The 25,766-nt window shown below is 43.3% G+C and overlaps 2 protein-coding genes across 4 annotated transcripts in view; one reads left to right on the top strand and one right to left on the bottom strand.

The window, feature by feature from the left end:
* Window positions 1–292: 292 nt before the first annotated feature.
* LOC114706542 (translation initiation factor IF-2-like) lies at window positions 293–2,961 on the bottom strand. Its single transcript, XM_028888961.1, has 2 exons — window positions 2,957–2,961; window positions 293–1,835 (listed from the first exon to the last, which is right to left on the bottom strand). The coding sequence occupies exons 1-2, from the start codon at window positions 2,959–2,961 to the stop codon at window positions 293–295; spliced, it is 1,548 nt and encodes a 515-aa protein (XP_028744794.1).
* The window catches only part of Raly (RALY heterogeneous nuclear ribonucleoprotein), a 76,781-nt gene continuing 51,958 nt past the window's right edge, over window positions 944–25,766 (top strand). The window contains exon 1 of one of the 3 annotated variants that reach the window (XM_028889017.2): window positions 944–1,149. The gene's annotated coding sequence lies outside the window, so the exon portion shown is untranslated. Of the gene's footprint in view, window positions 1,150–1,855; window positions 1,934–25,766 lie in introns of those variants that run through there. The other 2 variants (XM_028889018.2, XM_037205335.1) reach the window with 2 other exon arrangements.

Here is a 25,766-nt window from a genome sequence, read left to right on the forward strand (position 1 = left end):
GATCCTGACACAAGCAATATTTAGGAGGGAAAACCAACAGCCAGGCTACGTAAGAAAACATTTCATCCAGTATATGAGCAAAACTACTCGACTAAGCTTTTTTTTTTTTTCCCCTTTGAGGAGCAAGCACCCAGACCCGGGCCACGAAGCCTCTCCGCCCCACCCCAGCCTTCGCAGCGAGCGGCAGCCCCCTAATTCCTAGAAAGTGAAATAACCCGGCTCCAATTCCTCCACGACCCTGCTCGCACGGCGCGCAGCTACCCCGGGGGCCCCAGCTCCTGGCCTCGCCCACTCAAGCACCACCCCGCCGCTCCTCCTCCGGGAGGATCCTCCTCCTCCTTCCGGCTCCCGCTCGGGGGTCCAGCCCAGACCCCCCCTCCCGCCGGCTCGCTGTACTCCCAGGCCCGCCTCCTTCAGGCCCGCGGCAAGCTCGCGGCGCCCGCCCGGGCGGCTCTCGGCAGCGCCTCCGCTTCCGTAGGCCGGCGCCGGGGCCCCCGAGGCTCCTCCTCCGGGCACGCTCTCCGCGCTCGGCTCCGCCCTCGGCGCGCTCCTCCCCACCCCGGTGTCGTCCGGCCCGGCAGCCCTCGGACCCCCCGCCAGCCACCCCCGCCCCTCCTCCCGTCAGGCCCCGCCCCGGGCCCGCCCTCCTCCTCTCGGCGCCCCAAGCTCGGGACCCTTCCAAAGCCAGGCGCGGGGGTGTGCGGGGAGCCCACGCGTTCGGAGAGCCGGGGCCCCGGGCCGGGCGGCGCTGAGGCTCGAGTGCTCGGGCGGCTCCGGTGGCACGGCCCGTCCAGGAGGGCGCAGCTGAGAACCGGGCCGGAGCCGAGGCGGCGGGCAGGCCGCGCGTGCCGAGGCCCGCCTTCCCTGGCCTCCCCGCGCGCGGCCGAGTGGTGGCGGCCAGGAGAAGGACTCGTGGCTGCGGGGCCCGCGCCTCTGTCAGTGCGGCGGGGCGCGCGAGCGGCGCGGGGCCGAGGGGAGCCGAGGGGGCGGAAGCGGTGGCGACTCGCGCGCGTGTGCTCCGCCGGCTCCTCACGCGGCGGCCGGGGCCGCTTCCTCCCTCTCTCCCTCCCTCCCTCCTTCCCGGCCTCCCGAGAGCCGGCCGCGCCGTCGCCTTCCGCGCCGCGCGGCGTCCTCCGGAGCTCAGCGCGGGTGAGTGGGGGCCGCGGGCCGCTCCGGGGGAGTGCGGGCGGGCTGTTCCCGGTGCCTTTTCCTTCCTCCCCTCCTCCGGCGGGCCGTTGCCTATTTTTAGAAACTCTTTTTTCGGGCCGTTCGGGGAGTCCTGGGAGCCGGCGTAACTCTCGGCCCCCCTCCCTCTGAGCTGTCCCCCCCCTCCGAGGCCCGCCGCCCCGGGGTCGCCTGCCCGGGGCCACCTGCGCTCGCCCCTGGCCGCCCGGCGTTCGCAGCTTGCTTCTGATCGGCCAGCGGGGCCGGGGCCAGGAGTTGGGGGTGGGCGGGCGCCCGCTCGGAAGTTGGAGTCTTTTGTGCTCGCGCCCCGCCCCGACCGGCGAGGGGAGGAGGGGAGGGAGCGGAGGTTGCGCCGGGGAGGCCTCGGGCGGGCTGGGGCCTGGCCCTGGCCTCGGTCGGGGGACCCCCGGCTGCTTCCGGCTTCCCAGCCCCGGCCGGTTCTTTGGGTTCCCTTAGGCGCGCAAAACGGGTCCTTCCCTCCCCCCTCCCATCCCCCCCCCACGGGTGTGAGAGCCTCGCCCGCCACCCTGGCCCAGCCTTTGGTCGTTGTCACCTGGGGCGCGGAAGGGAACGACCAGCCCTCTGCGCGGGACTGGGACTGGGTCCCACACTTTATTGCAGCCCTCTGCGCGGGAAGCCTCAGTGTTCTCCTTGGTGAAATGGGGTCAGGAATTGACGCGGCCTCGAAGGGTGTTGGTGAATTCAGGGAGGGAGTTAGTACATGGACAGGAGCGTGAAATGCCAACAGGTAACGTCCTATGAGACCGACCCAGCAACTTCGTGAATGTATCGCCTAATGTCCACAGTGGTCTTCCAGAGTTGTCCCTAGTCAAAGGAGCAGAAATCGAGGTGCAGAGAAATGAAACAGCCGTAGAAGTGCAAAGCTGTTAGTAACTTATTTGCTGATAGGAGCATGTGTCAACTCTTGTGCAGAGGGCATTTTGATTTACCGTTAGGATTAACACCATATAGTTAAGAAACATTAACTCTGGGTTCCTCCTGAGACATTGACCTATCTGCTCCTGCTCCTTTTGTTGTTATCAGAACTCTGAGGGAAAGGTGATTAGGATGAATTTTTTAAAAAAATTTTATTTTTGCTAGTGTTGTGGTTAGAAAGATCCAGAGATCTATAAGCCTCAAGCACAAATGAAATTCTGAGCTTATGGATCTCACCGAAGTCCACCGTTTACTTTATTGCATGTCTCCCTCTTCGGCCAACCTCAAGTGTTATATGTTCTCCATAATCTTAGTTGGAAGGTCAGGGATGTAGGTAGCTCAAGTCAACGGCTTCAACTCCCTGCCTTCAAATAGTGTTATTTTTGTTTCCAATAAGGCCTAGAGGGGGTAAAGGGAACTAAAATTAACTTTGGTGACTGTTTTGATACTGGTTGTGGGGGGATCATCTGAAAAGTCAGGGCTGAGTCTTGAGGAGACCTCGTGTTTGCACTTGTTCTTCGGACCTGTAGGTCTGCTGTGCTTCACTCATCCTTAAGAGTCTAGATGAGTAGTGGTGGATATGGGAGGTGGATGGCTCAGTAGACCACCCCTTATTTGCTTTTAACTGATCCTTGGAAGGGGAAGGTTGTCTAAATAAATTGACTACCTTGGTGATTACTAGACTTTTCGGTAGCCTTTCTTTCAGTCAGTTTTTTCCCTCTCCCATATGTTGTCGTTTGTTGAACATGAACTACTTTTCCAGGCCTCAGGATCAGGAGTCTCAGGTTATTGGACATCTCAAAAGACCTTGTGTAGTCTCAGCCTCTTTCTGTACCTCATGTCTAAAGGGCAGGTGTCTGTCTGTGTTTGCTTTAGTTATCACATTTGTTTTAGTTTCCTACTGGTTTAGGTACTCTTCTGTAACTTAATCTGGATTCTAATTTAGTGTGAAGTAGTTTGCAGGGCTTGACTTATGTCTTTGTGGTGTCAGGCAGTAGAGACAGATTAGGACACTTGCCTTAGGACCCCAGAATTTAACTGGTGGTGACATCTACAAGGAGCTTAGCCATTCCTTGTGGCCCTTTGAGTCTGTTTCCTTATGTGTAAAGTCTCTTAGGGTACTCTGGAGACAAAATGATTGTGAAAATGCTTCTTACAGAAATAACATCTATGAGTCTGTCATAGGACTGAAGATTTTTACTGGGCCATGTCATTTGATCCTTGTAACAGTCTATGAACTAAGTATTACCCCTGCTTTACAGAAGAAACAGGCTTAGAGAAGTGTTACATGACTTGCTCAGGGCCATGTAATTGGTCAAGCTGGATTCACTTTGGGGACAGTAACATTAAAGTTAGATCCTTTCAGAAATTGTGGTGTCATATATGTATGTATGTATGTCATATTAAACAGTTGGCATCACAACAGTTTTACAGTGTGCAAGTCTATGGGATTAAGTATATTTACATTGTTGTACAGCTGACATCTCCAAATTATCTTAACGTTCCCTAACTGAAACTCCCCTGGTCAAACACTAAGTTCTTGTTGAAGACACCTGGCAAACACCATTCTGTTTTCTGCTGTAAATTTGACTACGAGGACCTTCACACTGAAGTGAAATAATTCAGTCTTTGTCCTTTTGTGATTGCCAAAGCTAGCATTGCCTGTCTTCATTTCACCGTGTTCGGTAAATTCAGAATGATTTACTAGTTCTCATCTGTGGCAGAGAATGACATCCCTAGAGCAGGAATCTAGGCCTGGTTGAACTCCAGCAAAGCCCCCTTCTCCACAGTACAGTTTAAGCTTTTTTGCTGAAGCCAGTTCTGGAATTATACTAGCCCCTGTATTTTCAGAGGAGACTTTCTATCCTTGAACTAGAACCCAGACTATTCCATATTCTCTGTGCATGCTTATTTGGCCATTCAGGGTTTAGCATATCATGTAGTGATCAGGAATAGCAGAACTATGACAGCAGCTTGGATTAAAATTGGTCAGCTGATGAGGTGGATTAATTAGCTCAATGACAAGCTCCCCTTTTGTGTCCCTCTTTTCCTAAAGGCACACAGAAAGGATTAGAGTGTGGAGTCTAGAGTCTTAGATGTTCTTATTGTTCCTCACTGCTGTAGGTGGTTAGGGTGGGGTTAGGTGTTACATTTAGCCTTTCAAAATTCACTTTGGTTAATGTTTCTGTGTCTTTATTTATTTATTTGTATGTTTCTCAGACAGGGTTTCTTTGTGTAGTTTTGGTGCCTGTCCTGGATCTTGTTCTGTAGACCAGGCTGGCCTCAAACTCAGATCTGCTTGGCTCTGCCTCCCAAGTGCTGGGATATAGGGCGTGTGCCACCAATGCCTGGCTATTTCTGTGTCTTGTTGTGAGATTTTTATATTTATGAAAGTTGGCTGGAATTTTGTTCTGATAGTAATGTGGCTTTGGAGTAGGGAGTGTTCCATAGATGGGGAATAGAACAACAAACATGATTATGGTATGCTCTCTAAAAATCTGATAGCCCACTTTATCTACTAAAGTCGAATGTGTTGAATAATATGTTTGATAAAGTGCCATTTTTTTTTCTTCTTTTGTGGTGCTTGAGATTGAACATGGAGTTTATGTGTAGATTTGTTTTTATTTTATGTGTTTGGGTGTTTTGTCTGCATATATGTCTGTGCACCATGTGCATGCAGTGCCTAAGGAGGCCAGAAGATAATGTCAGATTCCCTAGACAGACTGGAGTTTGAGATAGATAGGAGCTACCGTGTGGGTGGTGGGAATTGAACCCAGATCCTCTGAAGAGCAACCAGTGCTCTTAATCATTGAGCAATCTCCAGACCTTAGATAGACCTTGGATAGGTCTGCTTGGCTGTTTAAACCAGACTTCTTTTTAACATTCCAAATGTAATTGTTTCAGTGGACACATCATTATTGGAAAGTTTTTTTTTTTTTTTTTTTTTTTTTTTATTTCCTGAATTAAAAGTTTTTTTGAGAAAGGGTTTTACTATGTAGCTAAGACTGTCTTGGAACTTGGGGTACTTCTCTTCAGCCTGGAGTTACAAGAAGTATCACTGATGATGCCTTCCTTCAGAGACTAGTTTTGAGGCATTTACTAAACAATACTAGGCTTGAGGATTTGGGTACATACAGTCAGGCAAAAAACAGGCATATGAGGAGTGTTGTGATAAGGATAGGATCATAGAGGAATGACATCCAATTCAACTTTACTGGGTCAAGAAGGCATCCTTGGAGAAGCTGGCTAGGCCTAAACACAAACCAGGAAAATGAAATTTGGGGAGCCACAGTAGAGGCAGAGATACGACTATTTAAGGCAGAAAGAACTGTAATTCTAGAAATGGTAATAATATTATGTGAGACTTTTGGTTACTTACTGTATCAGGTACAGTTGTAGACATTTAACATTTGTTAACCTCTTCCCTGAGAGGTAGCTAAAATTATTATTGCCTTCCTGTAGGCAAGGAAACCATCTCAGAGGGATTAAATGAGTTTCTCAAGATTCTCAGATGAGTGGATGTGGTAGTAGTGAGACTGTCAAGGTAGGCAGAGTAGAAGTCAGCTCACAGAAGGGCCCTGTTGACTGTGTGAAGGACACTGGACCTTCTTAGCTTGAGGTGAGGGGGCCCATGACTTTGTGCATCTACTATGGGTAGAGACCAGTTAGACAGGTGCAGTATCACTGGCCCAAGGTTCTGGTGTTTCAGATAAGGAAAACCAGAGTTATGTATACGTGAAAAAAGTGAACCAAGTAATAAGAAAGATTGTTGGAGTGGAGGATATGGAAAGAAGCACATTTTAATCAGTTCTATAGTTGAAGTTTTAAGTGGGAACCAAAAAAGGAATACAGAAGGGAAAGGGGAGGATTTGTCATATAGGGTGGTTATCGTACTCTCGTTTCATTAATCTCTATTATAGACACCAGTTCTTTATCAGAGCTGGGGCCAGTGGTGAAGGGAGATGGGGGTTAGTGTGACTTCAGAATCTAGTTTGGCTAACCCAGCAGTCACAACCATCGGAAATATGTGCTTTCCAATGGTCTTAGGCACTGAGACACCACTCTGAAGCAGAATTAGTTATGAAGTAGCAATGAAAATGGCTGGGGGTCACTGTAACATGAGGAACTGTATTAAAGGTTCAAAGTGTTAGGAAGGTTGAGAACCACTGGGTTAAACTGAGTGGTGGAAACCCTAGTTGTGGAAAGGGAAATATTAGTTGCTAGGCATGTAGATTCTGTCCAGCTGCAAAGACTGCTTTTGTTAAGCCAGGATAATCTTATATTTTCCCTAGACAACATCTTGTAACACACTCTTATGTTCTGGTATGCTGTTTTATAAGTTTTATTATCTTAGCTAGGCACCAGAAAACCAAAAAATGAGTAAAAGAGCCCAAGGAACTCCTTTTCTAGAAGAGCAACAGATTTTAGTGACTTTTGGATATGATAACATAAAAAGGGACTATGGAATCTACTTTTAAAAAGGAACTACTTGTTTTAAATAAGATAAGTAATGAAAATTTTTTGGTCTGAGTTTATCAGATGTTACTGGACTGGACATTGTTAATATATAATGGAGGTTTTTTGTCTAGATCTGTCAAATGTTAATGGACTAGACTGTTAATGTAATCTTGACTGTATATTGCATATACTTATTGAAGATAGTTTTTTCTTGTATTAGTTATAAGCTTTTTTAATTTTAGACAAAAAGGAAATGTGGTGGTATTGTGTTCCCCAAAATATTGTGTACTCTAATAAATTTATCTGGGGTCAGAGAACAGACAGCCACTAAATACAAAGGCTAGAAAATGATGGCACTCACACCTTTAATCCTAGCATTCCAGAGATAGAAATCCCTCTGGATCTCTGTGAGTTCAAGGCCACATTGGAAATAGCCAAGCATGGTGACACACACCTTTAATCCCAGAAAGCCAGCCTTTAATCCCAGGGAGTGGTGGTAGAAAGCAGAAAGATATATAAGGCGTGAGGACCAGAAACTAGAAGCATTTGGCTGGTTAAGCATTTGGCTGGTTAAGCATTCAGGCTTCTAGCAGCAGTTCAGCTGAGAGCCATTGGGATGAGGACACAGAAGCTTCTAGTCTGAGGAAACAGGACCAGCTGAGGAATTGGCAAGATGAGATAGCTGTGGCTTGTTCTGTCTCTCTGATCTACCAGCATGGACCCCAATAACTGACCTCGGGTTTGATTTTATTAATAAGAACTTTTTTTTTTTTTTTTTTGGATTTTCGAGACAGGGTTTCTCTGTGTAGCTTTGCGCCTTTCCTGGAGCTCACTTGGTAGCCCAGGCTGGCCTCGAACTCACAGAGATCTGCCTGGCTCTGCCTCCCGAGTGCTGGGATTAAAGGCGTGCGCCACCACGCCCGGCTCTTATTAATAAGAACTTTTAAGATTCCTGCTACAGACTTTGATAATAGCAGCGGAGTGGGGAGAGGAGTGGATGATGGGCTTGAGCAAGACAGAACAGGATGGGACTGTATCAGGGACTTTTTTATTAGGGATAGGAGTCTAGAGACCTGCTTTTCAGACTTTCTATTAGGTGGCAAATTTTCAGGTTTGTTCATCTGAATAACTAAGGTCCTTTCTAGCAGTAATGTTGTATGACTAGGTCATTTAGACACACACACACACACACACACACACACACACACACACACACGAGTATGATGTATTTGTGTCAGTTGTCATGTCTGTATGGCTCAAGTGTCTTTTGGGAGTTGATTTTTTCCTTTCACCCTGCATTCTGAGGATCCAATCATGTCCTCAGGCTCTGCAGTGCAGGTACTTTGACTTGCTGAACCGTCTAGCTGGCTCTGGAATAGATAATCCCGCAGCGCCCCCCCCCCCCCAATTTCCTCTGTAGAGCCCTTGCTGTCCTGTAACTCACTTTGTAGGCAAGGTTGGCTTTCATCTCAGAGATCTCCTGCCTCTGCCTCCAGAGTACTGGGATTAAAGGTGTGTGCCATCACTGCCTGGCTTGAAATAGGTAATTTTTTTTTTTTTTTTTAAAGACAGGGTTTTTCTGTGTAGCTTTGCACCTTTCCTGGAACTCACTCTGTAGCCCAGGCTGGCCTCGAACTCACAGAGATCCACCTGCCTCTGCCTCCTCAGTGCTGGGATTAAAGTGTGTGCCACCATGCCTAGCCCCAGACAAGCATTTTTGCAGAGCTTTATTTAGCCTTATGAGGTAGGTAACCCTATTTGAGGACACCTGGCCTTTGAAATGACATCTATAGAGAATGAATGTTAAGTTTGTCAAGCCAGGAATGATTGCTTTACTCCAAATATTCTCTTTTAGAAGACCAAGTTTAGCAACTTAATGTTTTTGGCCAGGTTTTCTTCACTCTGGAGGCATTTATCTGGTATTTAGCTGTCTCCTGTTTATTAAAGATTTTTGTAAGCTTAGTTAAAGGTGATGTTTGCATGGTTTCTCTTCATCTGTTTGTCTAGTTTGCTTTGTAATTCTTCGTGCTAGTGAAATCAAACCCAGCAGTAGATTTAAAAGGGTCATTTCTGTAACCCATCAGTTTGTAGGTCTAGGTTTTCTTTGTGTTAGGTCTGATCACGATATACTGTGAAGTCAAATGTTGCTGTTCCCACAGACCATTTTCAGGCTTTTGGACTTTGTTCTTCTAGATAGCTGTAAGCTATCACTGAGGAATGGTGCTGCCATAATAATGAGAGCTGTGCATGAGTCAGTGGAACACAAGATAACTTTGCTTAAAATCTCACCTTAAATTATTAATTTTTCACAACAATTAAAATAGCCCCTTTTTTATAGTTAGGGTTGTAAATAGGGCTACTGCGTTACCTTAATGGTGTATCACAATTATGTTTGGAAATCCCAACAGCCTGTCTTCCTTCTCAACGCTCAGCTAGTTATTGTAGCAATTTGTGTACTTATTGTGTGTTCTCCTAGTAGAGAACATAAAAACCAAGTAAGACATGATTTATATCTGCAATTATTTTCAATGCTGGGAGGGAAATGGGTAAGTAAAACAAATCAGGGGTAGGGCTAGATGGCTCATTGGATTAAGAAATTTGCTGAAAAGCCTCATGACCAGAGTTTGATTCCTGGGATCCACATGTGGTGAAGAACTAACTCTTGCAAATTGTCCTTTGACCTCCACATGGGTATTATGGTGAGAACACTACACACACATTCCCTAATAAAATTAAAAAGAGTGACAGTTTATATCCCATTCCTACCTTTGCTTCTTGAGCAAGATCCTGAGGTGAAGTTCATATTGGAAATAGCATAATTGTTGGATAATACCACTAGGTAAGGAGGCTTTGACTTCTTATTTATTTGACTTCTAGTGTATTGATTTGTTTTGATATTCTCTTCTTTTCCTCTGCCTGTTATTCAGTTGTTTCAATAAGTTTCATATTGAATTACTACTTTCTTTTGATGTGAAGTAGGTCTCTGTTTGCAGAAGTTGAGTTGTGATTTTGGAATTTGATCAATTTGTAGTTTACTAATTGTGATTCTGAAAGCTCATCACTGTGACTGTCTTTGACTGCTTTGCTGCATGGGGTCCTAGAAAATGAAAATAGAAATGGAGGGAACATAGAAGTTCTCATCTTGAAGGACTCCTTTCTCTTAAAAAAAATTACTTAGGATAGTGTATTGTGGTCATGATTTCTTCCAACAATTTAGCATTGCCTGAGGGGTCTAAAGGTATAAGTGGGTTCTTGAGATGGCTCAGTGGGTAACTGTACAAGCCTGGCATTGCCACCCATGTAAGGATTGAAGGAGAGAAACCGAGCTTTTAGAAAACACACACACACACACACACACACACACACACACACACACACACACGTACACACCCGTACACACCCGTGTGCGCGCAAGAGATGGCTCAGCGGTTAAGAATATTTGTTCTTCTAGAGGACCTGGTTTGATTCCCACCACCCACATACGGTTTACAGCTGTCTTGTAAATCCAGTTCCAGGGGGGTCCAGTGCCCTCTTCTGGCCTCTGCATGAAAGTGGCACACAAACATACAGGCAAAATACTCATACACATAAAATACAATAATAAAATAATTAAATAAATCTTTAAAATATTTTTTTCAAAAAGATTAATAAGTATGCCTTTGTTAATCCTTGAAGGTTAGGGATAAAGTTGAAGGTAGTGGGCCAAACTGGAGCCCATTCAGGTACTCTCTGGTCTTCTGTGACGTTATATTCTCTGTGGGGGGATAAAAAAAAAAAGCTGATAATGAGGTAGTTAGTGTCTTGGACAACTAAACTTGGGGTCTACTCTTCTTATATGGTACTGATATGGTAAACAGGAGAAACCATTTTTTCTTACTGAACTTCATTTTCTCATTTATAAGGTGGGGTTAATATTCTGTATCTGCTTTCCTTACCATGTAAAGGGAAAATTAGGTGATGTTACTAAAAGTACACAAAGTAAAATGGTGAGGAAGTTTTAATGTGAAGAATCCATGAGTCATTTGTCAGAAGTAATGGGTAACTGGCAGGGTTTCCATAGGAAAGGAAATCTTGGGCTGTGGTAATGAGCAAGAGTTATGTGAGCTCATCTTTAGAATCAGGAGAAATCACTTGAATATCTGAGCTGGTCAGTCTTGTAGTATAAGGATAGTGGCTGTTGTTTGAGATGCACCTTGTTTCTAATATTCTGACTCGATTTAAAAATGATTAAATGCCAGTATTTCTGTTTCTGGACTCTATTCTCCAGACTCTACCCAGAAGCAACACCTACATACTTTTTTTCAGTTACAGTAAATCCTTTTCCTCCCTTCTTTTTACAGATTCTAGTCCATCAGCCAGGGAAGTCAGGGCGGGAACCTGAAGGCAGGAACGATACAGAGGAACTTACTGACTTGCTCCCACGGCTTGCTCAGCCCCCCTTCTTTCCTGCTTTTTAGTTTCAGGACAGCTAGGGCTATGCAAAGAGAAATACTGTCTCAAAAAACAAGTATATATTACTTTGTGTGTGACTGTTCTGCTTGTGTGTGTGTGTATATATGTTTGTGCTCCCTGGATCTGGAGTTACATATGGTTGTGGACCACCACGTGGGTGCTGGGAATTGAACCCAGATCCTCTGCAAGAGTGGCAAATGCTTTTAACTGCTGAACTCCAGCCCCAAGCCTGCTTTTTTATTACTCTGTCTAGGACCAGCTGCACAGAGTGGCATCACCCCCAGTGAGCTGGCCCTCTCACAGCAGTCATTAATCAAGGTAATGCCCTACAGACTTGCTTATAGGTCAGTCTGTGTAGCTGTTTTCTCAGTTAAGATTCCTTCTTCCGTTGTATGTAGAGGGATTGTTTTAAAGTGCAGGAGGAGGAAAGGAAACACTGAGACCTAAAGATGCCAGTCTCTCAGCTCACCTATTACTTGTGTATTTGCTCAGGGAAAAATGACCATTTCTTTGTTAGCTTTTATCCTTCCAGTGGAACCTTGCTGGGTGTTTATTTTCTGTAGTTTTACCAAATCACTTTGAAGGCTGGCATGAACATAGATCATGTCTTAGAGCCTTTTTTCTTTGTTCTATGAGCAAATAGTAGAAAATGTACCTTAAATTACCTGGTTGGGGGAAATAGATGGTCTTGGCTGTTCCTTAATGTTAAACATTAGTCAGCTCTTGATTCTGTGTCTGTAGGGCATTTGTTAAAAGTTTGGGGGTGTTGGAGCTTCCACTAGAGACATTCACCAGAGGGCTATTAGGCTACTGGTCAATTTGAATTTTGTTTAAAAAAAAAAAAATCTGACCTGTGTGGTGGTATTGTGTTCCCCAAAATATTGTGTACCTTAATAAACTTATCTGGGGTCAGAGAACAGAAAAGCCACTAGTTAGGCAGTGATAGCCCACGCCTTTAATCCTAGCATTCCAGAGGCAGAAATCCATCTGGGATCTCTGTGAGTTCAAGGCCACATTGGAAACAGCCAGGTGTGGTGACTCATGCCTTTAATCCCAGGAAGCAAGCCTTTAATCCTAGGGAGTGATGGTAGAAAGCAGAAAGGTATATAAAGCATGAGGACCAGAAACTAGCAGCATTTGGCTGGTTGAGCATTTGGCTGGTTAAGCATTTGGCTGGTTAAGCATTTGGCTGGTTAAGCTTCAGGCTTTTGAGCAGCAGTTCAGCTGTGACCCATTCCGGATGAGGACTCAGAGGCCTCCAGTCTGAGGAGACAAGACCAGCTGAGGATCCGGCGAGGTGAGATAGCTATGGCTTGTTCTGTTTCTCTGACCTTCCAGTATTCACCCCAATAACTGGCCTCGGGTTTGATTTTATTAATAAGAACTTTGAAGATTCATGCTACAGACCTGGGTTCTGAATCTGCCTTCATATTAATAGCTGCAGTGAATTGTGTGTGCCCATTTTGTAATTATGCCATTATGGTATCATGTATTTGTGTTAGTAGAGCTGATACTTAAAGCTATGTGCTAAGCCCTTTAAAAATCTTTTTGGTTCTACCTCAGCCCTAAGAGGTAGATTCTGTTGAGTCCTATAAACCTCTCTCTCTCTCTCTCTCTCTCTCTGTGTGTGTGTGTGTGTGTGTGTGTGTGTGTGTGTGTGTGTGTGTAATATAGTGTAGTGTGACCATAAATACAGCTTGGGAGACCTGTAAATAAAAAAAAAAAAAACATGTTTTTCTAACAATAAACCTTCCTGGAATTGAGTTACTATTTCATGGCTAACTAATCTTTTTGTCTTATCGGGCAAAGGTGTTTTTGTTTTTGTGGACTATTGAAGGAATCCAGAGGCAGTAGAATAATGGAGTGCCATCGTGCTTCAAGGGGTAGCAAACATTTAGATGGGACTGTTCACTCCCAAGGGCATCCAATGAAGGCAGTTTGGCTCTTTTGCAAAGAAAACAATACTTTAGTTGTGAACTTCAGAGAAGCAGCCCCTTTGAGAGAAAACAGTTCCTTTAACCTTGGGGACAACCAAGAGCTTTCTGTTGTAGAGCTCTTCAGAGTATCTTACTCTCTAGATCAGAGATCATAAACAGGTGGCCCCTAGGTTGTTAGACCCTGAGTACATGTTGTCTTCGACCTATGGCATTTTTATTTTGAGTTAGATCCTGAGATAGTCCTGGCATGTGTGTTACAAGAATGACAGATAATGTGAAGAGAGATTTTTTTTTTGTATTTTGTATACAAAATAATGAATGGGTTTCATTATTTCACATTCATACATTGTATTTTTCATATTCATATTCGTATTCATATATTGTAATTTGTTCTTACCCTACCTCCCTATTGCCTTCCCTTATGCTCTCTGCCCTCCTTTTCCTGGTCCCTATCCCTCCCTCAAAGTCCCCATTTCTACGTTCTTCTCTCCCCTGCCTCTTTCTCCCCCTTCCAGTCCCTCCCAGTAAGATCTGTTGGTCTTTCTACTTTTAACACACACCCACACACACCCACCCATACCACTACTCCTACCCATAATCTTTGTATAAGATAAAATGTGGTTATTTGAGTCTTGCTTATCCAAACATAATGATCTCCAGTTGTAGCCATTTTTACTGAAAATGTCATGATTTTGCTTTTCTTTATGGCTGAACAAAATTCCATTGTGTGTATGTAGCACATTTTCTTTATCCATTCATCTATCAATAGCTAGGCTGGTTCCATTTCCTGGCTATTTTTAGTAGTGCAGCAATAAACATGGATGCTCAAATATCTTTGTAGTATGTTAACTTAAGAGTCCTTTGGCCAAGAGTGATACAGCTGGGCCACATGGTGGTTCTAGTTTAGGTTTTCCCACCCCTTATGGAAACTCCACGCTGACTTTTGCATAGTGGGTATACCAGTTTACATTTTCACCAGCAGGTTCATTTTTCCCCATACCCTTCTTAGCACTTGTTATCCTTTGATTTCTCTGATGGCTAGGAATCGTTACTACTTCTTCACGTATTTATTGGCCATTTGTATTTGAGAACTTTATTCAGCTCATTGGCTTATTTATTGAATGGATGTGTGTTTTTTGTATTTAAAATTTGCAGTTCTTTTAAATATTCAAAGTATATTTTTGTTTAATGTATAGTTGGCAAAGACTCCCATTTTGTAGGATGTTGCTTCACTCCGATGATTGTTTGCTTTGTAGGAACTTAAAAATTTCATTGTCAATTTTTGGTATTTTTGGAACCTTTCAGGAAGTCATTGTCTATGCTTATATGTTTTTAGAACAGGAATTTTCTTTAAAAAGTGTGTGTGTGTGTGTGTGTGTGTGTGCGCGCGCGCGTGCGCGCGCGCGCGCCTGCCTACAGAGGATCCATTGGAGCTGGAGTTCCATGCTTTGGGGAGCTGCCTGATAATAGGTGTTGGAATAGAGGGTAGCAGGGGCTGGAGTCTGATGTGAACTATAAGCAGTCCCAGTTAGAAAGAGTGGGAGTAGGCCCTTCAGAAGGGTTCATTCTTCGAATCCTCCACCAGGACTTCCTGTCTTGTGATTCTTTGTTGCTTTGTCTGTGTATATTTCCACATGGCTTTTTGGGGACCCTGTAAATGTATTCTTTGGGAAATCTTGTGCCAGCATCACCCTAGCATGGAAGAAGCCTTGAGTTTACAACTTTACAATCTTGGTGTTTTCTCTTACTACTTCTATATGGTTAAGCTTCTTTAGACAGTAACGTATCTGTCCTCAAGTTTATGAGACCCACACTTACTACTTGTCTCATTGATACCCAAGCTATGTACCAATTGCTCTGTTTGTTTTTGTTTTTCTTTCTCTTTTATCTTTCAAACTTGGTGAATTCATATTCTTAACCTGTTTAGCCTCTAATTTGCTTTATAGCCAAGTATAACCCTGAACTTTTTATTTTTCCTCCCTCTACTAAGGTGCTAGGCTAGGATTATAGGTGTGTCTGTCTTAACATTAAAGAGACTTCAACTGGTTATTGTGCTGTTAAATCTCCCGGGCCTAAGTGAGATCTCTTTATTTTACAAGGAACGTTCAGTTTGTGTCCTGACTTATCATCATAGGACTTGATAAAAATAGCAAAATAGCCAAGGCTTAGTAGACCTTATCTTTGTTAAAACTGCATTTCCTATCCCTAATATTTGTAAACTGGGAATGTGTAGTGGAGGAAATGGATCCGATGCCACGACATCTGATTAAAATAAAACCTGTTTTACTTAGGAGTTAGTATCTGCTTCTTTTTCTCATAGCTGCAATTAGCAGCAGCTCCTATTTGTGAAAAGTAGGCATCTTCTGAGCAAGATGACTTCTTCATGGTCACTGTAGGATGTAGAGTACCTGACAAAGAGGATGCCAATAAATATGTGTAACTCAAGGTATTTGACTAAGTTCTTAGGATGCTAGTTTTCTTAGATTGGGGTACACGATTGCATGTGGCAGATATGTAAAACCACAGCATATCTGAAGGGTCAATGCACTTTGATTTCTTTTGCATTTTAGAACTGGCAATTTTAAAGTTCTTTTTTGAAACAGTGTCTCTCTACATAGCCCTGGCTGTCCTGGAGCTGACCAGGCTGGCCTAGAACTCACAGAGTAAGCTAGCTCACACAGCTTAGCTAGTGGATTGTTTGTCATCTGAGCCGGTTATGGCAGATCTTTAGAAAATAGGGTAGAGGAGAAGGAAGGTTGGATTAGAACAGCAGTTCTCAACCTCTGGGTTGTAACCCTTTTGGAAGTCCCCTTCAACAGGGATGCCATATCAGATAGCCTGCATATCAGATACTTGCATTCATAACTAGCAAAATTACAGTTACAAAGCAGCAACAAAAATGATTTTATGGTTGGGGGTCACCACAACATGAAGTACTAAAGGGTCTCAGCATTAGGAAGGTTGAGAACCACTATACTATGTAGATCAGCCTGGTTTTGAACTCACATGCCTCTGCTTCCCAAGCGCTGAGATTAAATGCATGTACCATCACATCTGACTGCTTTACGAGGAATTTAGTTTGGATTTTTTTTTCAGTTTCACTAGAATAGTCTAGAATCTTCAACCTCACAAGATTCTCCTATGGGCAGGGCATTTCAGGACCTTCAACAGAGGCTCTCTAGAGCCTGACTGTCAGAAGTGTTGCAGTGGTTTCTAGTTAGAAATGGATCAGCCGGGCGGTGGTGGCGCACCCCTTTAATCCCAGCCAGGTGGATCTCTGTGAGTTCGAGGCCAGACTGGGCTACCAAGTGAGTTCCAGGGAAAAGGCTTAAATCTACACAGAGAAACCCTGTCTCAAAAAAACAAAACAAAACAAAAAAAGAAATGGATCTATATGGGGGAGACTCTTGATTACCATGAAATGGATCTGTTATAATTGTTAGCACTGTGGTTCTGAAAATGTAGTCCTCTCCTGGGATCAGCAGCAGGCAGTGCTGCCCTGAACAAATTGTGAAAAGGTTGGTGAACTTGTATCCACCTTTGTTATTTTTTTCCTCACCTTATAAAATCATGCTAGTGCCTAGTTATAGACCACCTCCTCAGATGGAAAAGTCACTTATTTAATACTTAATACATATTAAATAGTAGAGTAAGCTCTTTTGCATGTTAATTTCTTCCAAGTTACCAGAGTAGGTTAGGAAAGGAAATGGAAGCTGAGAGAAGTCAGAGCAAAAAGTCTTGACTGTTTATTGTTACGTAGGATATTGTCTGTGGTGACAGGATATTGTCTGTGGTGACATTCAACAACATTTGAGACACAATTGTAATTCCAGCTGCTGAATTGTTTTTTGTTTTTTTTTTTTTTTCACCAGGGCCCACCTTTACCCTCATAGATATTCAATTGAAGACCAGGTCCTGCCCTTTTAGCCCTTCAAAGACTGGAGGAAATTTCTTTTAAAACCAGTGGTAATATAGTTATTGGGGGGCTCTGCTTGCTTTTGCTTTCTCATCTCCTTTTCAAGGTCTAAGGAATGAGCAGGCTCTAATGGGAGTGATCAGTCATCATTTGGGATCAATGGAAGGTCTTTCAGAGTGATGCTGAATTGGAGGAGAAAAGGACTCTACTGGATATTTCTAGGCATTGGGAACCTTAAGGCTTAGCACACTCAGCTACCTGTGTTTTGTCAGACCCAATTTCTCCTATTGTTGGCCATTCAACAAATATTTGATGAATCTTGTCCTGTGCATTAGAACTCTTGCTAGTACTAAGGATTCCTAGATAACTTCACAATCTAGTATTATTTAGGGAAGGATACAAACCATAGTAGATGGTGTGTGCTTCTTAATAGGGTCATGTATAAAGATGAAAACAGGGTTTCCTGGGGAACATAAATGAATTGTGTTTTTTGTTTTGTTTTTGTTTTTTGCGATAGAATCTTATGTAGTCCAGGCTAGCCTCAAACTCTTCATCCTTCTACCTTACTTCCCAAATGCTGGGATGACAAGTGTATGCCATCATACTTGGATCATACCTTTTTGTTTTGTTTTGTTTTAGGATTTATTTTTATTTTATATACATTGGTAAAGTAAGAGTTAAGGTAGGGAAGGGACCAGTACAAACAAAAGCAGAAAGTTATGTTCAAGAACCCAGGGTAAAGGAGTGGGTGCTAGTAGTTTTCTTTTTCTTTCTTTCTTTCTTTCTTTTTTTTTTTGGTTTTTTGAGACAGTGTTTCTGTATAGTTTTGTGCTTTTCCTGGAACTCACTTGGTAGTCCAGGCTGGCCTCAAACTCACAGAGATCCGCCTGCCCCTGCCTCCCAAGTGCTGAGATTAAAGGTGTGCTCCACCAATGCCGGCTTTTTTTCTTTTTTTTCTTTTTTTTGGTAGTAGTTCTTAAAAGAGCAAATCAGATTGAGCCCTTGCCCTTTGCCACATTTCAGCTGTAGCCATTGGATGACAGTGATGTCAGAGGAAGAGTTAGATTTATTAGCAGGTACCAATTGAAATTTCTAGAATTCTGAAGAGGGAAGGAGGGAGGAAAGCTGAAAACCAGCAATCTTTTGGACTAAGCCTGCCAGAGGTGCTGAGTTCTTGGCAGTAATTTGAAAATTCTGGCCGGGGCAAATTGGTTGGTTTTTCTGGCAAAATCCCATTAGCTCCATATAGTCTACTCCTCCTCTCTGTGTGCTTTTTAAAAAAGAAATTAATGGAATCTGTTCAGAATACCTCTGAAATGAAATTATATTTTTAACTCTAATTACCCTAATTAAAACTTGACAGCCGTAATCCTGAAATGGCAGATATAGTAAGTACCCCAGGCCTGTGACAGGCTCACTTACCCAGTGAAATGTTCTGTTCTGGGCTTAGAAAAATTCTTTTATTTTTCTCATCAGCAGCTTAGTCTTTGCTCCCACAGATTCACCAAGCTAGGGTAGGTGTGGTGGTGTGCTGCAGGCTTACCCTGGACACAGTCTCTGTAGGGGTGTACCATAAGGTGCGATCAAGATGATTATTACCACATATATCTCATTTTTTTTTCTTGAGTTGAAATTGGACTTAAGCCTTTGAATGAAATTCTCCATTTTGAAGATCAAGGAAGTGGCACTTGTTAGAATACTGTTGATCTAGGCTAGACCTTGTTCTTGGGTAAGTTTATGGCTAGTATTAAGGATACTGTTTAAGCATCTGTGGTAATGAGCATCGGTTAATCCTTTCACTCAGGGGACTAATGGCAAGAGGATCACCAGGAGTTCAAGGCTAGTCAAGACCTGTTTCAAAAACAATTAAACAAAACCAACAATTTGAGGTTAGGAAAAAGAAAGTCTGAAAACAGAGGTCTTTTCATGTATCTCCAATTCCTCTAACTTTGTACAATCTTGATGAATGCCTAGTCTTAACTAGTACCTGGCTAGCTTCAAAAAAGATCTTGGGGTGAGGACTAGGTCCAAGCCCATGAAGCTAACTGAAGAATCGTTGATACTGAGTCAAGAATTCTGCTAGAATCGGAGAAGCCTTTTAAGTCACCAGATACTGGCTGCTTTGTTTTACGATAATAACTAGAGATATAGTTGAGTAAGACACAGTCCCTGCTCCCGAGAACCTTAGGGAACAGTCATTTGTAGATGACAAATTATGCAGAATAAACCTTTCTCAATGTTAGAAGTGCCTTATGTATATGAAGTACTGAAATGAGTACATAGATATTTCAGATACAAGTTCTACTTTCAAGAGTGCCTAGTAAATTAAAACACATAGGCATGTGAAAAGTTGATTGTAACATTCAGCATGTGATGGGGGAATGTCTTTCTATATGCTGCAAATATGTATTGCTCTGATTGGTTGATAAATAAAGCTGTTTGGCCTATGGCAAGGCAGCTTAGAGGCAGGCAGGAAATTCAAAGAGAGAGACAGGAAGAAGGCGAGATACCAGCAAGCCCCCCAAGGAGCAACATGTAATGGGATGCAGGTAAAGCCATGGAACATGTGGCAATACATAGATTAATAGTCATGGGCTAATTTTAAGATCTAAGAGCTAGCTAGAAAAAAGCTTGAGCCATGGCCATGCAGTTATAATTAATGTAAGCCTCTGTGTGTTTACTTGGGGGACTCGAGTGGGAGAGATTTGTCCCGACCGCTGGCAGGCTGGGACACAGGAAATCTTCTGACTACAAACATGTAGATGATAACTGCCAGACAGATTTACCTGGAGAAGATGCTGGTCACGAAAGTGAGAAAGGATTAATTTTTCCACTGATCATCCACAAAGACTTTCACAGCCTTTTTCATTGAGGTTGTCCTTGAATAGGGAATAATAGAGAATGGAGACAAGCACTGCAGGTGTTAGGAAATAGCTTGGGCAAAGTTAGGAGCTGTCAGGTGATAGTAGTCTGCTATGATTTGAGTAGCATACAGGGAAAGGATATGGTAGATGATGAGGTTAGAGTTTAAACTTGCCTGGTAGGCAAGGGGAATCAAATTCATTGAGAAGGTACAGGGCTGAGATAGCAGTGTATATGATGTATTTTCTGATAGAAGAGATAAGTAGATTAGTTAGAACAAGTGTCAGTAAATTATGATCATAGGCTGATACACAGCATAGACCCATAGAACTTATATGTTCACCTGTAATTGCTTTTGTATTATAGTGATGTGTTGAATACTACGGAAGCTGCTGCTGTAGCCCACAAAGCCTAACATTCTAGCTTGGGTCCAGCCCTACACAGAAAAGGTTGGCTGATACCTGAATTAGGCAAGTATATAGGATTTGTAAGAGAAGATAAATGTTAGAACTAAACCTGAAATAGGTTGATAATATTAAAAGAAGTTAGCAATATGATTTAACAGATAGCACTTGTCCTATCTGCCTCTCAAGTTTGTAAAAACCAACTTTGTTGAAATATCACCATAGTCAGAAAAAGGCATTTGATGTGTAGATAAGTACAGATGTACCTTTATTAGCTGCATAACCTTGGCTGAGTCATTTAACTGCTTAGAGGCTCAGATGAATATAATGTAATAAGTAGGATAAAGAAAAGCCTCACCAGTTTGATTCTTCCCTACGGAATTTTGTAAGTCCTCCAGTTGGAAAGACAAATGTCGTAGTTGGGATTAGGTGAGGGATGATGGGTGTGGTGTCACATTAAATCCCAGCACTTGGGCGGCAGAGGCAGGTGGACCTCTCTTGAGTTCAAGGCCAGCCAGGGATACATAGTGAGACCCTTTCTTAAAAAGTTGAGCAGGGGGTTTGGTGACTGAAAGTGTCTGGACATGTAGGGGAAGGGCTCATAGTAATTTCAAAATACCATGTACCCTTTTCCTTCATTACTGCTGACATTTGTTGTAGCCAGATTGAATTCGTTTCTATCCTTCAACTGCCAAAAACCAAAGGCTGGATTTATCACTAGCCAGAAACTAGCATAAGCACTAATTGACATTTGTATTGTTAGCATCACTTGTCAGTGCAGTCTGTAGTCAGTCATCGGACAGGAGAACCTCAGTTAAGAATTGTCTACATCACATTGGCTTGTGGCCATTCTTGTGGTAGATTGTCTTATTAATTGATGTAGGAGGGACCAGCCCACCAAGAGCAGCTCCAACACTAGGCTGGTGGTCTTGGGCTGTGTCAGAAAGCTAGTTAAACATGAGCCAGAGTGAGAGCCAGCAAGCAGTGTTCCTCTATGGTTCTGGCCCTGACTTTCCTCAGTGATGGACTGTGACCTGGAAGTATAACCAAATAAATCTTTTCCTCTTCTGTGTTGCTTTTAGTCAGTGTTTTATCATAGCAACAAAAGAAAACTAGCTCACCCAACAAAGGAGCAACTTAAGGTACGAAGAATTTATTTTGCTTAGTATTTCAAGGTACAGTCCCATCACGGAAAGGCAGGACCGTAGAAGTGGCTCTCAGCAGAGCAGTTCGAGTGTTAAGTAACGAGACTAAGCCTTAGGGCCTGCATCACAGTCACCCCCTCTTCTAGGTAGGCTCTACCTTCTGAAAGTTCCACAGTCCCCTTAAACAAATACTATCAGATGGGGAGGATCAATGTGAGGATTTTTTTTACATTTGAAAATGAGAAATATGGGCTGGAGAGATGGCTCAGGTTAAGAGCACTGGCTGTTCTTCCAGAAGTCCTGAGTTCAATTCCTAGCAACCACATGGTGGCTCACAACCATCTGTAATGAGATCTGATGCCCTCTTCTGGTGCGCATGAAGATAGAGCATCCATGTACATAAAATATATAAATAAATCTTTAAAAAAAAATGAGAAATATATTCTGTATAAAAGTCCTTGTAAATCCAAAGCCTCACATGAGCCACACTCTTAGATCTGAGCCCTTGTAAATATTAAAAACAAAGTTACATACTTCTAATAGACAGTGGCACAAAGGAAACATTTCCATTCTAAAAGTATAGATTGGGAGGATACCAAGCAGTGATGGGCTAAAAGTAAGACTGAGACATAGTGGGGCAAACACCAAACCTTGCGACTCTGTTTAGTATTGGGGTTATGACCTGTGCTTTAGCTGATTTGAGTTTGCACTTTGCAAAATATGCAGAATATTTGCAAATCAGCACCAGTGGGTGACACCAGGTTCTTCCAGTTTGAGATGTAGCATGGTCCTCTTGATTACAACTGCTGCTTCTGTTCTTGATGGGCAGAAAACACATCCCTAAGTGACACTTGGGCAAGATTGCCCAGAGTTCTCAATAGGCCAAGTCCTGCACCCAGAGCACCTTTCTTATTGTCCCAAGTGCAGAGCATGAGGTTTCTCTTTAAAAGTGCTAATGTTGTCAACAATTGACAGCTACGTTGTCCAGATTACCCTGTTCTCAACTTTAACCAGACTCAGCTCCTTTTCTCATTTTCCATCTTTGCTTTACTTGTTGCTTTCTCTTGCTGTAAACCTAGGCAAATGGAACAAGCAGCAACCGTCCCACAGCATGAGTGTTAAACTATCAGGGAATTTCTTCCACCAGATTAGTCTGTTATCTTTGAGTTCACCATATTCATGTTTTTTAGGACATAGAAGGCAGCCAGATGCTTTACCAAAGTGAAACATTATGGTATCTAGTCTGTTCTGGATAGAGGTAACTAATCTTCATTGTGTAGCTAGAGTTTTCCGGCCTTGCCCACAGTCAGGACAAATCTTTGTCACCCGCCAGTCCCACAGCTGCTTAGACCCAACCAAGTAAACACAGAGACTTAATATTGCTTCAAACTGTATGGCCGTGGCAGGCTTCTTGCTAACTGTTCTTATAGCTTAAATTAACCCATTTCCATAAATCTATACCTTGCCACGTGGCTGGTGGCTTACCGGCGACTTCACATGCTGCTGGTCATGGCGGCAGCTGGCAGTGTCTCTCTGCCTCAGCCTTCTGCTTCCCAGAATTCTCCTCTCTCCTTGTCCCACCTACTTCCTGCCTAGCCACTGGCCAATCAGTGTTATATTTGACATACAGACCATCCCACAGCATCATTGTCAATTTGGGATTTAGACTTACCGTGGGAACATACCTCTGGGTGTGTTTATGAAGGTGTTTTCAGAAAGACTTAGCAGCAGGGAAGAATGTGGATGGCATCATTTCATAGGCTGAGGTCCCAGACTGAATAAGAAGGAAAAAGCAAGCTAAGCACCAATATCAGTCTCAGCCCTGCCTGCCTGCTGGCTATGGTTATAGTGTGTCCTCTTGCCTCATGCTCCTGCTGTAGTCTACCCTGAGACTTTGAGAACCAAAACAAATTCTTTAAAAATAAAAAAAAAATTATTTATTGAATAAAGAATGGGAGGCAGGGCACGCCGTAGTACAAGTGTAGAGGTGAGAGGCAGCTTTGCGGAGTTGGTTCCTATTTCCACTTTTATGTTGGTTCTGGGGTTGGATTTTGACTTACCAGGCTTGTGTGGCAAATGCCTTGCCTACTGAGACTTTGACTTTACTGTTTGCATTTGTCTTCTCTTCCCAGTCTTTGGAGCTCCGTTTAGAATAGCCCTCCACAACGACCCATGAAGCTCTGCTATACCATTCTACTCTTTTCTAGTCTTCAGTTCTTTACCTGTGTACCTCCTGCAGATCTCTTCAAAATCCTGCAGATCACATGGGTCAGGTCTAATGCAGCGGTGATTCCATTGGTTTTTTACTTATGTGTAGATCTATGTATGTGTATGCACATAAGCATGTGGCTACCCACAGAGGCTAGAAGAGGGTGTTGAATCTCCTAGAGTTGAGTTATAGGTGGCTGTGAGCTGCCCATTGTGGGTGTTGGGAATTCTAGTCTGGTCCTCCAGAAGATCTCTTAACGGCTGACATTGCCTTAGCTCCCACCATTTTTTTTTTCCCTGTTAGTTTTTGTGTTGCTGTCACCAAGTAGCTGACAAAAAGTAACTTCAGGGAGAAGAGAGATATTTTGGCTTGTGGTTTTAGGGTACATAGTCCATCATGATGGTGGATGTCTTTGGCTCTTGTAAGTTCTAGTATACGGATGGCCACTTTTGGGGATTTGAGATTTCTCTTCAAGGGGTTAGTGTCAAAGCACATCCTTTTTCCTTTTAACCTTTTCCTAAAGTTTCCCTCTCCTTTCAGTATAGAGTATTAGTTTGTGTATGCATCTTCATGTGTTTGAAATTCACTATCTTTAACAGTGAAGACTAGCCGTCTGTAGCTGTTCTTAATAGCAAAGAATCTAGGAATTGGCAGAATTCAGTTACTGGAGTAGAACCAACCCTCAGAGTCAAATCCAGCTGTTCGTAGAGTTTCAGCAAAACTTGTTTCCAGAGTGGGCAGTTTAGTTCAGTGTAGGCAGACACTGGCCTTGGATATCCAAGATATTCTGGAAGAACAACCAGGTACAGATTGGGGCAAATTAACATTTCTTCCTCTGTGTGTGTGTGTGTGTGTGTGTGTGTGTGTGTGTGTGTGTGTACACACATATAGCACGAATCTTAAACAGGTCTTATTAATAAAATCAAACCTGATGCCAATTATTGGGGTAAATGCTGAGTGATCAGAGAAATAGAACAAGCCACAGCTAACCTCACTGTAGATGTAACCAATCGTCTTATTAAAATAAGAAACACAGAGCCAATGTAAAAGAGAAAGCCGAGAGGTCAGAGCTCAGAGATAAAATCTTACCTCCTGCAGTGCTCCTAACTTCCCTGAGAGAGAGCTACTTCCTGTTTGTCTGTGTTTAAATAGTCTTTCTGTTCTGCCTTCTCATTGGTTGTAAACCCAACCACATGACTGCCTCATCACTGCCTGTAAGTACCGCCCTCCAGGTCTTAAAGGTGTATGTCTCCAATACTGGCTGTATCCCTGAACACACAGAAATCTACCTAGCTCTTCTAACCACCACGCTCTTGCTATGGCTCTAATAGCTCTGACCCCAGGGCAACTTTATTTATTAACATAAAATTAAAATTACATTTCAGTACAAATAAAATATCACCATACCTCACCTTGCCATTTCCTCAGCTGATCCTGTTTTCCTCAGACTGGAAGCCTCTGAGTCCTCATCCAGAATGGATCTTAGTTGAACTGCTGCTCAAAAGCCTAAAAGCTTCGAGTTTCTGGTCTTCACGCCTTATATACCTTTCTGCCATCACTTCCTGGGATTAAAGGCGTGTGTCACCATGCCTGGCTGTTTCCAGTGTGGCTTTGAACTCACAGAGATCTGGATGGATCTCTGCCTTAGGACTTCTAGGATTAAAGGTGTGAGTGCCACCATTTTCTGGCCTCCGTATCTAGTGACTGTTCTGTCCTCTGACCCCAGATAAGTTTATTAGGGTGCACAATATTTTGGGGAGCACATATCACCATATATATATGCGCAGAACTTCATTTTGTAGTTTATCATTTGGTGTAGACAGTGATTTTCAGTGATTGACTCATTGAGAGGAGGGAGAAGTGGTGGAGGAGAAAGACAAAACGAGGGATCAAAGCTCTGTCAGGGTTCAGGTGCTCCAGCCAGGGCTCCAAGGGAGATCTCTTTTCTTGCTATTTCACCTGTACTTTGCTGCCTTTGTCTTACAGGAGCTTGGGAATGGAATGAACTCAACAGAAATGGTAGCAAATAAATAGCCTTTGGAGACTGGCCATTGGGCGAGCCTGGCCTTGGGTTCAGAGATGTGCTCTTGTCTTAGGAAGGACCTGAGTTCAAGGCAGCTGACACAGTAGGGGCTTTCAAAGGGACCTGAGCCTATTTTAATAGTAAACCTGATTGTCAGCCGATGGTGTCCTGAATGGCTGCAAGAGCTCCATGAGGTCTCGGCCTACAGATAGCCTAGTATAAGATAGCAGGGAGGAAAG

This window comes from Peromyscus leucopus, chromosome 4, assembly GCF_004664715.2.
Source record: "Peromyscus leucopus breed LL Stock chromosome 4, UCI_PerLeu_2.1, whole genome shotgun sequence".
NCBI classification, from domain to species: Eukaryota; Metazoa; Chordata; class Mammalia; order Rodentia; family Cricetidae; genus Peromyscus; species Peromyscus leucopus.